This window comes from Phoenix dactylifera, unplaced genomic scaffold (genome assembly GCF_009389715.1).
Source record: "Phoenix dactylifera cultivar Barhee BC4 unplaced genomic scaffold, palm_55x_up_171113_PBpolish2nd_filt_p 000934F, whole genome shotgun sequence".
Lineage (NCBI taxonomy): Eukaryota > Viridiplantae > Streptophyta > Magnoliopsida > Arecales > Arecaceae > Phoenix > Phoenix dactylifera.
In genome coordinates this window covers 9,758-23,788 of record NW_024068293.1, presented here as the reverse complement: position 1 = coordinate 23,788, position 14,031 = coordinate 9,758, and the positions used below count along the sequence as shown (strand labels likewise).

General features: G+C 37.6%; 1 protein-coding gene across 2 annotated transcripts; it reads right to left on the bottom strand.

Annotated features, from left to right (window-relative positions):
- Positions 1–7,015: 7,015 nt before the first annotated feature.
- LOC103703640 (target of rapamycin complex subunit LST8) lies at positions 7,016–12,992 on the bottom strand. Of its 2 annotated transcripts, XM_008786558.4 has the most exons (12): positions 12,771–12,992; positions 12,561–12,665; positions 12,328–12,451; positions 11,510–11,611; positions 11,310–11,422; positions 10,102–10,171; positions 8,347–8,424; positions 8,087–8,203; positions 7,913–8,007; positions 7,582–7,661; positions 7,416–7,475; positions 7,016–7,320 (listed from the first exon to the last, which is right to left on the bottom strand). In XM_008786558.4, the coding sequence occupies exons 3-12, from the start codon at positions 12,433–12,435 to the stop codon at positions 7,193–7,195; spliced, it is 951 nt and encodes a 316-aa protein (XP_008784780.1). In that variant the 5' UTR covers positions 12,436–12,451; positions 12,561–12,665; positions 12,771–12,992; the 3' UTR covers positions 7,016–7,192. The 2 variants fall into 2 exon arrangements, with proteins under 2 accessions (XP_008784780.1, XP_026659003.1); XM_026803202.2 differs by lacking the exons at positions 12,561–12,665; positions 12,771–12,992 and adding an exon at positions 12,666–12,753.
- Positions 12,993–14,031: the final 1,039 nt, after the last annotated feature.

Below are 14,031 nucleotides of genomic sequence, written 5' to 3'. Positions count from 1 at the left end.
AGAAGGGTTGATTAAGATTTATAAAACTGAAACAAAATCAGAAGTTATTAGATTTGAAAATCTCATCTTCAAAAATTCTGCAGGTGTAGAACACCGCAGCCTGATGATCTATTCTAGATTCCTGTTTGAGCCGCACAATTGTCCGGCCTCTACAGGTATCCACACGAGGATCTAATCATCTGAGAATGGGTCTTACCAGAGTGCTAGCTCCTTGCAAAGACCTCTCATGACTATCATAAGTTGTAATAAAAATCTGCAACTTACCTTCTTGATGAAGAACCTTTCTTCTTCAACCTTGCTCGCGATGGAGGAAGAGGAAGGAGGAACCTTGCACGTGGATTTTTCTTGCCTTGCTACCGTGGAAGAAGAGGAGGATAAAGACCCCTTGCTGCCATGGAGAAGGAGGAAGAAAGAAGAGGAGGCGTGGAGAGGAAGAGGAGAGAATTAATTCATAATGTCTTCCTTGCTACCCTTTTATAGATTGGGTTTAGAGCTTCTCCTAATCTTATTAGGAGTATGGGACTATAACCTACCCTTGGATTAATGCCAAGTGTCCAATCCTTGTGCTCATAGATGCATGACATGTGTCCACTTAATCAATTGATTAATTTCCTAGTTACATTCAGATTTCTAATCTCATTAGGAGAATTAATTGATTTGGGAGCATGCATCCTACGACGCCATGTGGACTTTAAAGTCCGCATAGTGTGAACATGACTTAAGTCATATTAATCCTACGACAACATGTGGTCTTTAAAATCCGCACAAACTTTGGTTTAATCAAATTGACCCAATCATGAACCCAAATCAATTTGGGTCGGACCCAATTTGATTTGGCTCATTAAATCATCCCAATTGCAATCCAATTGCAATCAATTCTACTTAATTCTTCTTCCATTAACTCACTAACACTTAGTGGGTTAGTTCAATCACCAATCATATTGATAATTGATTTCTATTGTGATTCCAAATCACAATTATGATAGTCTGACTAATTAAATTCTTTATGTGTGTGACCCCGTAGGCTCTATTCTGACTGGTAGTGAGACATATTGAGATCTCCATCTTAATATCACTGAAACTCCTTTCAGTGGACTGAAACGATTTCAGTTCTACTCTCAGGGTTCACTGATCACCAAGTGAATACCTTCGAGTCTCACAATCCACTAGTGACACCTAGCAGCATGTGGTGGCAACCCAGTAGAATGGAATATCTGAACCTCTAGGTGCAGTTAGTGTATAATACAGTCCCTCTATCATGGATCCCAACGTGACAGACGTTATGGATATCTCGTCAAACCCCATCATCCGTCATATGTCAAATTTATACGCTTCCAGTTCGAGATATGGAAAACTCTTTTTCCAAAATACCTGGCCAGAAATTTATCGAACTCAGTCTCATAAATCACATAGGATCACTCCTAATCTATCAAGGTCGATAGATCCCATCTATATGCAACCCTATTCCAAAATGAACCTACTGTAGCCAATCCGCACTACAAGGATCCGAATGGTTAGGGCCCAAGTTCACATGCTCGTCAAACTACAGCAACCTCACAGTGAATAGCTGAGACATCGCAGGTCAAAGGACCAGTCATATAACTGCAGCATAATTAGTCACTGACGAGTGGATCGACATCCATGTGACTACTATCTTTGGTCACGCTCAGTACTTTGTTCTCTAACAAGTACTTGCATAATCACTCCAGTGTCTCTACACCGTGGACTCGAGACTCGTCCATCTGATTAAGTGATCTGTGCACTAATCTCAGTGGATCGATCACCGTCTCTCGTGATGGATCCATCGATCAGGAGCATTTAAAAATTAATCTCTAATGACATTTGCCTCAAATTCTCAACTCCTTGAGAATATGTGTCATCATCTATTAATTTCTTGGACGATTCATGGACACATACAAACATGAATGAAAAATAAATTGCCCAATCTTATTTATTAATAAGAGTCAAATTACAAATTTGTTCCTCAGATTACAAAATATGCATCAGCCACGTTGGCTTCTAGGGCATACTTCTAACAAAATCTTCCTAAAAAGATAGGAATCAAATCTCTAATTTGTAGGGACTGCATGACGCATCAAGGAGGGTGGCGTGCAGCTGAAGTTTGGGGTGCAATAACTCCCTAATTTTTAAGGATTCTTGGCACAAGATTAAAAGAGAATTTGTTCATCTCTTACTTGTCGATTCACCAGAATTTTTTGGGAATTTTATCAGCCAAATTCGTTGGCCAAAAGAGATATGAGGCGTGGGGGGTCTTTTGGCTATAAAAGGACCCCACACTTAGGGTTTGAAAACATGGTCTTTAGAAAGGGTTCTAAATTCTGGAAAAATTCTGAGAGCCAGCCACCTTCTCTCCTCCTTCTTCTCCTTCATCTCCATCCTTCATCCTCTCGAAGAAGAATCAAAAGTTGAGTGCTTCGAGGGAGAAAAGTTCAGCCACTGCAGCACCTCTGCACGAGCTAGCACTCCTGCAATTGTGGGTCTTCCTAGAGCTTCGCGTGGACTATCCGTAGAGGCTGGACACGTGTGCGGCTATACAAGGTGATCAAGGCATCATCAAAGTTCTCAAAGTAAAAAGGTATGAGATCTGATCTCATTAAAAATTAAAATTAGAAATCAACTAGGTTGCTGAAATTCTGCATGACTACATGTTAGACATAGAATCATGCCTACTTGTTTAGGATAAATGTTTAAAGTTCTGGATCTATTTTTGTTGTAGAGATATGATCTCTAGCATGCATAGGAATTAAATAGTTTAATTCATGCTTCCGCTGTAAAATTTTTAAAAATATATGCATGCGACCACCAAGGTTTCCAACAGAATTAAGAAATGCATGGGAGGGACTGATACATGCCATGCCTATTTTAGGAGTTGATAAAGTAATCTTGGAAGGGGATTCTAAAACTTATTCCATGGATTAGTAATCCAGTAGATTAGTTGGGAATTAATCATTCCTTGTTGGTGGATATCTAAAGGCTTGCCTTGATTATCACCTCATTTGTAGCAAAATGTCTTTACAAGGAGACCAACAGTGTTGACGGCTAGGTTATTGCTCATGTGGCCGACAATAGCGGCACTATCTTATATAAGGCTTCTTCTCCAGTCCTAGACGTCTCCAAGACTGTTTACACCACATTCAAACCGACAACAGTCTCCAAAAAGTCTATCAAATAATAAGTTTCAGAAGGACCTCCAGAATAGATTGAGTAGTAGGTCTTCAAATGGGTTGTGCATGCCAAAAAATCAGGAGTACAAGTCGAAACACCAAAAAAATTTAGATGAGATAGTGCTCTTTATTTTTTTTTGATGATTATGATTTGGAAATATTTTAAAAATATTCTAATTTTTTCTTTTCTTTCTTTACCTTCTTCGATTAGTTAAGATATTTGAGGCTTTATTTTAAATTGGAAAAATTACAATGACCAACCCCCCAGAAAGAAAATTGGACACCTCCTTATTTTTAAATTTTTTTAAATTGACCCTTCAAGTTTCCAATCATTCCAAAGTAGCCCTTCCATTCATCTCCAGTAATAGAGTGGTGGCACGTGACCATCATATGGTAGCATAAAGTGATTGTAGGACAAAAATATCCTTGATATTTATTGAATGGGGTAGAGTCTCAAAGGATCTTTCATATGAAATATCTCAAATGACAAATATCAAAGTACTTTTAGGACTTATTTGGTTGGCAGGAAAAGAAAGGAGAAAGTGTGGTTAACGGAAAATTAAAGAAACACTTCCTGTTTGGTTGGAGTTTTCAAAGAAGAGATATGGAAAAGTAGTATTTCTATAGAAATAAGATTTTCATATTTCATGAAAAAAAAGCCATGAGGAACATAGAAAGCTACTTTCCTACCGATTGTAAATTGGGATCCATTTTTTTTCCAAAACTACCCTTAAGCCATCAAATTCCATGGATGAGGTCTTTCTTTCTATTAAGGATATAATAGATATTTCATACAACTTTTTCAGAAAAAAGATGCTTAACCAAACGTAAGCCACTCTAGAATGGCCACTTTTTTATGGCCAACCAAATATGTCAAAATTATTTTTTCAGGCATCATATTCTCAAAAATCAGTTTCGTAGAAAATATTTTAATGAGAAAAAAAATTTCCACAAACCAAACGAGTTCTTAGTATATGGGCCATAGTTAAGAATCACCTACTGCATAAATCTCAAAACACTTTGATCCATTCATCCTCCAACACAGCTCTCAAAGCAACCTTAGTATATGACCCATAGTTAAGGATCACTTACCACTCACATCTCTCGGCACTCCAAAGTTCTTCATTCATTCGTCTACACAGATCTTCAAGCACCTTTAGTATATAGTACATAGGCTAGGATCATCCACCGTACAGATCTTAAAGAACTCCAAACTCCATTCATCTAGTCAACAGATGAATAAATGTCCAAAGAAGGTGAGGACATTTTGGTCATCTGCAATAGCAAGCTAATGACATCAATTGAATGGGGAGCTGGATGACCATTTTCGAATGATTTGGAAATATGGCAGGTCAATTTGAAAAATTTTAAAAATGAGGGATTATCTCAAATTTCTATGAAATACAAGATGCTTATTGAATGATAAGGGAATTATTGTTCACTTATACGACACAACTTCAGATTTCATCAAGTCGAGGAATATTTTTATGTTCTTTGAGACAGAGTAACTGGACTATAATTCGTATTATGGATAGGCCTAAAAAAGGCTTCATTGCTATTCCCAAATTTGAAAAAAATCATATCTATTTTGTATAAGCAGAAACAAAAGGATGAATCAAAAGAGTTCTGCACCATGAACTTTACACCGTGCATATCACTTAGACCTCTAAGAGTCATTCGAACTTGAGAGGTCACTATAATTTTCTTTTTGAAATTTTAAGAGATGAATGCCTTTCTTGAATGAGCTTGATTTAGAATTTTTTCATCGCCAACTAATTTTAGGATGGCCCTACTCCTTGAATATGATTCGATCAAGGAGAAAAAAGATTTTTCTCAACCCACTTAACTCAAATCTCTCAAAAAAATTAAAATAAATGAAGATGGAAGAATTGCAAAAAGTAGGAATTAAGTTTTTCTTTCTTTCATTGATGATTAAAAAATCGAGATATATATCTTTTATTTATGATGGTAAGGTCCACCCTTGTTTAATTTTGGTCGGTTTCTTTTTCTCAATTCTAATAGGACTTTTTTTCCTAAAATAGATACCACTAGTAGAAATATTCTAAAAAAAGCTAAAATTCTTGAGATTGTAGATTTCGACTTTTTCATCAACTTTGCTTTTTATCACTTGATTCTACTCGGATAGAGAGCTATGCTCGGTCCATGTCTTACTCAAATAAAAACTTTTGATTTGATCAGTCCATTTCAAGCGCAAAATAATAAAGTTTAGGCTCGATCGTTAGAGGAGTTGCCCCCCTGAAGGGAGTGGTGTCATGTCGTAAATATAGAAAAGTTGACTAATTTAAAAAAAAATATATCATAATCGAATATTGTATGATCAAATTATAGCCTTCAAAATTTTAGCATGCAACTCGCCTTCATGATGTTGTTGATCTCGCTCTTGGATCATGTCCGACCCTTTCGTAATGACCAAAGTGGTCCATATTGAGTTTGGAGATCCTTCTAGATCATAATAGAAAACAAATACCCAAATATACAAGATTTTGCTGATAGGTTTTGCAGATCTAGACTTGGGGAAATAGGAAACTAGCATCCAGCAATATGAATTTTAGCATTAATTGCTTTTCATTAGCCAACCAGTGCTCTCCAAAGTAGGAAACAGACGTTAGAATATATAGGATTCTAATGCCACCTAAAAGGAGATGGACCAAAAACATGTCGGCCATGTTTTAGAATTGACTGCCTCCTCTGGTTTAGAATTGATTGCACCCTTTGGACAATCTAAATAACAGTATCCTCGAAATGACCAAAATAGCCTGGATTAACCCAATTAACCAAAATAAGCATACATGTTAAGTGTAATTCTGTATTTGATTATATATGTCTCATCTGTCCGCACCTCCCATCCTATAACCTGTTTTACTTTTTAAATTTTTAATTAATAAAAATAAAAGTTCTTAAATATTTTAATTAGAGAGATTAACTTTTCCGTCCGCTATACATATCTTCTACCTATGCTGTTTATTACATATTCTTCGTACCAATAGAGAGAGAGGAGCCGCTAGGTTAGATTGAACAGATAAAGCAGTTGCATCTTTATAACCAAAATATCTTATTTCGAAATTATTTTTATAAATCTTATTTAGATTAATTGGGGATAATTTAATCTCTTAAATAAGAACTATCCAAGACTTCTACTACTTGCTTTCAAGAGTGCTAAAGATAAAGATGCCGTTTAGTATTACTTTTGGAGTGCCAAAAAAAATCTCATAAAGGTTAGAAGCTCTTTTAGATAATTTTGAGACAAAATCTCTATTACCTAATACCAAACGAGACTCCAGCAAAATTTATTTCTGATGTTAGCTGATATAAACATATTAGAAGTTTGCTATTTCATTTAGCCAGTGATAATAGCAGAAATCTCGTGTCTGGAATCTTCCCGTTGAATGGCAAACGCTTTATTCAATTCTACCAACAAACAATACCATGAATTTGTTAACCTGGACTCCCACCGATGCCAACTAATGTCTAACAATGTAATCTATTAAAAAGAAAATGAATTATGCTCGCTGGCCACCAATTAGTTCAATCAACTAAAGCACACCTTATAAACGAATACTGTTGCATTTTTTTCTTTTCATATAAGATCAAGCAGTAGAGCGACCTCTTCATCCTCTCAGATCCAGTTGCATGGTCGAATCATGTTGTCTGTGTCACAACAAGAACTGATCAACTCCCCTCATCAACTTGGGCATAGAACACATAGAACATAAAACTTTCTTCCATCATTCATTGAAGCCTGGAGGCTCTGAATTCTTCTGGATCTAGATTAAATCATATGACCTGACTGCATGATCAAATATGAAGCATGAGAACACAAAAAACGATCAAGCATGAACTTAGAGCAGTAAACGATGCAAAGATATAGCAAACTTGACTGAGAACAGACTTCATGACACCGAAAAAATAAAAAGACCAAGAACAATCAACAGGATATAATTATCAAATGTTATTACACATGGGTGACATCTGTACACAAACTAGGATCATGATGGTGGTGATTCAGCACCGTCATGCAAAGCACAGCAGACAGCTGCTTTGTGGTGCCCTTGATACACTCTGATGGCTTCCCCTGTGGACATTGACCAGAGTCTCGCAGTAGTATCAGAAGAAGCTGCATATAGCCAAATTTTATCATGTTATGCTCACAGAATTGGAAGGGCAAATCAAGGATACAAAACACGAAGTTATTTATGCTGTATCTAGTACCTGTTATCAGATAAGCACCATCCACAGAGAATACACAATCCCAGACCCAGCGCTGGTGTCCTGAGGATACATGGAGAATCGATGAGAGCTTATTCACAAAAATAGGGATTAGGTGAAATGCCGAGAGAGATGAAAACTAGCTTGGAATCTGATGAAGGTTTTCTACCTGTTAAAGTTCGCTCCAAGGTGAAACCGTCAACATTCCATATCTTGACAGTACGATCAGATGATGCAGTGGCAAGATACCTAGAAATAGTTCAGTGAGAACTTGTAAGATCCTAAACATGAATACTGCATACATGAGGATCCAAGCTCAGTTATACCAAGAAATTGCCCTGTGGCTAATTATTTGAATGATGCCTATGAAGATATTATAGTTATGATTATGTGATCAAAAAATTCCCCTACAATGTCATGATGGAAGTTAATACTCCGGAGAACAAAAATAAATGAATTATTACTGTTTTTAGCTGCTAGATAACTCTAAGATCACATACCTCTGAGGATCACAGAATTCTGGTGAAAGTAAGCATTTTAAGATGTAGCCGTCGTGTGCTTGTAGTTTATGCAGTGGTTCGAAGTATGTCATTGTCTGCAGCAGGTTGAATGCCAGTTTGGAAATCAAAATTTGCAAATCAGTGATCATAAACTAGACACAGGAAATAAGATACCTGTGTTCCCTTGAGCAAGCGCCAAACATAACATGTTCCATGGTTATTTGCAGCAACGACCATGCTGCCATCCCACATTACTGTTAGAGACCTCACAGCTGTATCAACCTCCGGTACCTGCACTCAAGTGAAAAATAGGGTAAAAAACCCTCCTTGTGTGGTAAGTCTCCTTCAAGATAAGAATATTGTCACTACTCAGGAATATATTACAAGAGCAGTAATTAACTTTCACCATCTTACTATATTATGCATGTACTTACCAACTCACAGCTGCATGAATTTGCAGTTAGATCCCACACCCGTATATTTCCATTTTGATCACCAGATATTAATTCTCTCTGCAACATGATAAAGTTATTGATTAGATAGAGGCATTCTTCAAGTTGGAAGACAAATTTGGACCACAGTTTACCACTATAACAGGATAGAAACTGCATCAGCATCAGAAAGAAGAGGGGTATTGCACATCAAAGTATTAGGTCCACGTAAAAACAAAGCAAGCACGCATACACACACAAGAAGAAAAGTATTAGGTCCAAGTATGAGAAATTGAATGACAACAAAGATCAACCAATAGCGACAGCATGCAATATGTTCTAAGATCAAATTAAAGGAAGCTTGTATCAGTAGAATATATATCTCATGTTTGGTATCTATCAAATCAATAAGAAAGTACAAACTGAAATAGTTGACTCATGGCTGAAATAATGCAAAAGTATAAGAAGTAAAATAGTCCATCTAGTCTTTCATGTCTAATGCATAATTCCAAAACACCACACCAGTTCGATAATTAATATTCATTTTACTTTAACAAGATAACAAACTGAAAGATCATATGTTGCAATTTCTTTCGCCAGGATCCAACATGTTCGTCTACAAACTACTAAACCATCAAAAAAACTCTTCCTATTCCCAAAAGCACATATTAAGTGGAAGATAACAGATGCAGAACTGGGTAGAGTTGTATGAATATTATGGATGCAATATTTGGTTCCCCAGATCCCCTTTTTCTGAAGGACTAAGGGATCATGGAGCGCCAGCAATGCCCACCTAATTATCATCAAACACAAGTAACCAATCTTTTTTTAAGCAGTTTTTACAGCATGAGGGTGCATGTCAGTAAATCCCAACTTTAGTCATTCAGAGATTCACCTCATTTGCATTCATCAACCCCCACATTTCTCTTTAATCATTCTCTAACTCTAAGTGATTTGCTTCAAATATAATTTCTCATAACTTCTGTGGAATGTACTTCAGTACACTTTTAAAAGGCCCCATCATTATACTATACCTTCCCTTACTTCATCAACACACTCAGAGCTAAAACTTTTCTCCTTTACATTGTCTAACAACTTCTACTTGCTGTTCTAGGATATGTTTGAGACTTTGCTAATCAGTTAAAAGAAAAATTAAGCAACCAATTTGTTCAAACATCCAACCCATTCCAGAACAATGGAAACCAACTTTTTAGAAAGATCCTGAGACAAACACATCTCTTTTGTATCAAAAAGGGTCTAGCTTTTAGTTCAGCCTCAATAACTTGAGAGGACCAGCATGCACATTAAGGACCAGCATGCATATTATGGACCAACTGAACTGGAAAGAGTGTCATGATTAACATCAATTGCAATTATTGCATGGTTTCACAAACTCGAAGAGACAAGAAAATTGAAAGTTCATAACAATTCCTATCATGCAGTGATATTTTTCATTGAAAAAAAAAGTCTACTAAAGACAGCCAGAGTTCCTCTGTTGTAATTGTTACTTACCGGCCCCAGCAGGAAACAAAATAGGGATGGGGAATGCTCTAACAGTATTTCTTTAAAAAAAATAAAGGCAATTTACAACTTATATGGCTTAGAAATCGGTACAATTGGAAACAAGCTATGGGCACCATTAGAGAAATATTTGATATATATATATCCAATAATAATGATATCAAAAAGCTGATTTAGTAGTAGATTGCATCGTGGTCACATCAGAAAAAGAACCGCAAGTCGCATCATAAGTTGAACCTGGTTTGGATGTAGAACCACTGTGTTAACAGCTGCCCGACTTTCGTATTCTCGTTGGCAAATCGCAGTCCTGATACAGGGATGCAGAAAATAAAATGTGAAGCACGAGAACATCAAGATCAGGTAACAAATTCAAATGTATAAGGAAGAGGCCACATAGTATGAGTCTACCGATGTGCACCATATAGTCCTCTATAACTTCTTGTTTTTCAAAAATACTTCTATAATTGATCCAAGACAATCATTTGGCCTATCGTGGATTAATCTAGCCACTTCGGATAGGGCGAACAAGCTTCGGGAGCAAAATTCATCATATCTAAGACTCAATTGAGTACTGAAATTTTAGGAAACCATAACTTCCAATCCAGGAAGAATTTGGCTACATAGTTGTAGATGAAACTGATGGAGTCAAGATTAGCTTCTTCCTAAATTTAGATGTTTTTTAAAAAATATTATTTTTTCAAGTTGAATCCTCTTTAATCAAGAGAGGAATTCAGGCCATTTTGGGATGGATTTCACTAGCATAAAAAGAGGAAAGTTTTTATTCTCTTCTAACTAGAAGAGGAATCCTACTCGATTAAATGAGAGTGGACCTCTATAGAATGGTAAAGAACTTGCAACTTCTTCTCTCTTAGGTGGAAAAAGAATCCGACTCAAATAAGGAGGACCTCACTAGTATAATAGAGAGCAAATGCCATGATTTTGAGAAGGGAATAGAGGGAGTGAAAACAAAGAGCATCCACCTATTAGAATCTTAGAAGAAGGAGTGAAAGCAAAGAGCATAGACTCTACTTGTCTCATCCATGATATGTACCACAATTTGTGGATCATGAAAACCTAATGAAAATGAAGGGGCTTAGAGCACTGCACTAAAAGTTTATTGTTTTGTTGGAGGAATTCAAGTTGAGTGGGTGGAAGGAAATCCTTCCGTCAACCCTATTGGATCAATAATTTTCATTCTTTATGTAATTCAGAAAGCTTCTATCAAGAATGACTCCACAAAACCATATGGGATTCCAAGTCAGTTTAATTTTGATAATCGGCAAGCTAGGGACCAATTCAGCATATAAGTGTTGTAGATAACAAATGGTACCTTGCAATATGACACGATACCCCACCCCACAGTCAGAAAATTGAGGAAGTTAATACATCCATTAAAAACTTATGTAGGATGGCATGATTCAATGAAAACAAGTTGTTTGTGATACCTTAAATCCCATATTTTTACTGTACCATCTTCAGAACCTGAATACATCCAATTCCCATCACATTGAAATCCCACCGCCATCACATTATTAGTATGAGAATCATAGCTTATAACCTGGCACCATACAGTGCAAGCAAAACATTACAATCTATAGAAATACACATTAAAAAGATGATAATCTTCTGAAACATAAAGACATACGGGTTGCGGGCTGTTGGAGTTAACATCAAAAAGGCGGATGTGAGAATTTCCAGCTGCAGCTAGGAATCGCTTATCGGGGGTTATCTCCATCCTGTTGACTTGCTGCAGACATCACAGATGAAAAATCACATTATAATTGTAAAAGGATTTAAGATCATTGGAATTTGTATAAATCTCTGTCCAAAATGAAATTTATGCAAGTGTAGAGCATGTATCACCCTGCCATTTCTTAAAATAAACCTTTATTACTCTCAGCAGGATAAGTTGGGCATCTACGATACATGAAGCTCCACGCCAACGTTCACAAACAATATCCCACACATGTTACATCACAAGAACTTTCAACAGAGTAACAGAACATGCAGTTGAGCTGTATCCGTATATAATAAATTTAATGTAACAACATATTATCCAACAGCAGCATGTACTAGCTGCAACTTTTCATGAAAATAGAAATTCCGTGTCACATTCTCAGTATATTAGATAATATCCACTAAAATACTCAGTTCAGTGCAAAGAGAGGCATAAGGTATCCTAGATTGCCCCAAGAATAGCATAAAAGCCATGCACCAGCAAGAAATGCACGTGTTGCCTTGGAACACCAACACAAGCAGACAAAACTGTAAAGCCAGCATATTGTTCTTGGCTAAAAATCCAATTTTAAGAAGCAAATCGCTTACAAGAATGTTGTCTGTCGTATGTTTAAACCATCACCCACAGAATCACGATGCAGTCGAACGATAAAAGAAGTGAAGAATCAAACTAAATTGTAAAAAACAGAAAAAGAAGCCACGAAAATTTAACATAAAAGAACTCACGGAATCGGGGTACTGAATGGTGCGGTAGCACCGGCCGCTCTTGGCCTCCCAGAACCTGATGGTATGGTCATATCCAGCCGTCGCAAGAATCACCGAAGGCTGGCCCATCTTGAAGCCCTCCCCCCTGCCAATCCATCGATCCACGAAATTAGAAGCCATAACAACAACTTCCAGTCAAGAAAACTTTCAGGACATATCATAATATGCGAGGGATGAAGAGTTTTTTTTTTTACCCTCGAAAGCCCAACCGATTGCTTTGCCCTTCTATTGGATCATGACTCGGCCTCAGCCTCCCATCGATAGTAATCCATTAAAGAGAGATGGAGAGAAGCATTTACCTGAGAGAGACGGAAGTAAATCCAACAAGAAAAGGGTTTAGCTGCGAGTATGAATGATTTGAGATATTACTCCAGACCAAGAAGATTGAGTAGCATAATCGTAACCTTGTAGCCAGGAATGTAATCCATAGTTGTTCGTTGGCGGTCTAGGGTTTTGGGACAGCGCCGGGGAGACTCACCGAAGTAAACTCAGCGATCGGAAGACGGGTTTTGGGCGCGCCTGTTAATAAGCCTTGGCGCGGCTGGCCATGGCCCGGTGAAGTCATCTAGAAACACAAATCCAGCTCCAAAAAAACTCTGTGCCTAACCGAGTTTGAAAACATAATATCGCACCTCTTATTTGCCGATGTCTGCTTCTAGCTCGAACCACGAGACTCACTACCAGGACCATCCAGAACATTTTTGAGAGCTATTGTGAAACGTTCAAGCAATGGGTCAACCTTGCCAAGTCGGCAATCAATTTCAGCCCGAAGGCTCAGCTGTGAGTGAAGACAACCATCAAAAAAATATTGGGAGTGGGAGAGCAGAAGGGTACTTACTATAAGATATTTGGAAGTCCCCATCACGAGGCTGTCGTCCCAGAGGTGGTGATTGTGCCGACATCGAGGTGAGCATCAGATGCAGGATCGAGGGTTGGTAGATGGGTGCACTTTCAATGATGGGCAGAGTGATGCGCTCGGTTCTCAGTTCGATTTCGGTCTTACTTACTATCAAATACCATAGTGCCGATGACGTTCTTGAGGTCACTGGAACAAAGATTCCAAAATTTCATATGGGGCAGACAGGTGGTGCGGACACCAGTGCCAAGTCAGCTGGTCGCCACAGGATCCAGCCAGTTTAGCGGGCCCGGCCAGTTTATTTTGGATTGATTTATTTTAGTTGGGTTTATTTTATGTTGATTGGGTTTATTTCCATATTGTTATTTTAGGGTCTTTTTGGGATTATTTTATTTGTAAGGATCTTTTTATTATTTTGTGACCCTATATATATATATGAGCCCATGCAGGTTTAATGAATGAATGATTGATTGAATGATTAGCCTCCTTTCTCTTCTTCTTTCTTCTCCTTTCTCTTCTTCTTCCTTTTCTCTTCTTCCTCCCCTCTCCTTCTCTCTTTCTCCCTCTTTTTTCTACTGTCTTGCATCAACTTTGATATCAGAGCAGTCCGGCTTTGCCCCTGTTGCCAATGCCCCGATCCAGTTTCTTCATCTATTCCCTCTCTCTCGGCTCACACACACAAGGGAAAAGAGGAAAGATATTCCCATCGCTGGATACCCCCACAGCAACCCGGGAGCAAAAAAAAATCGAGAGAAGAAATTTTTCTTTCCCATGGACAACCTGATTTCGAGCCACAGCCACCACCGAGG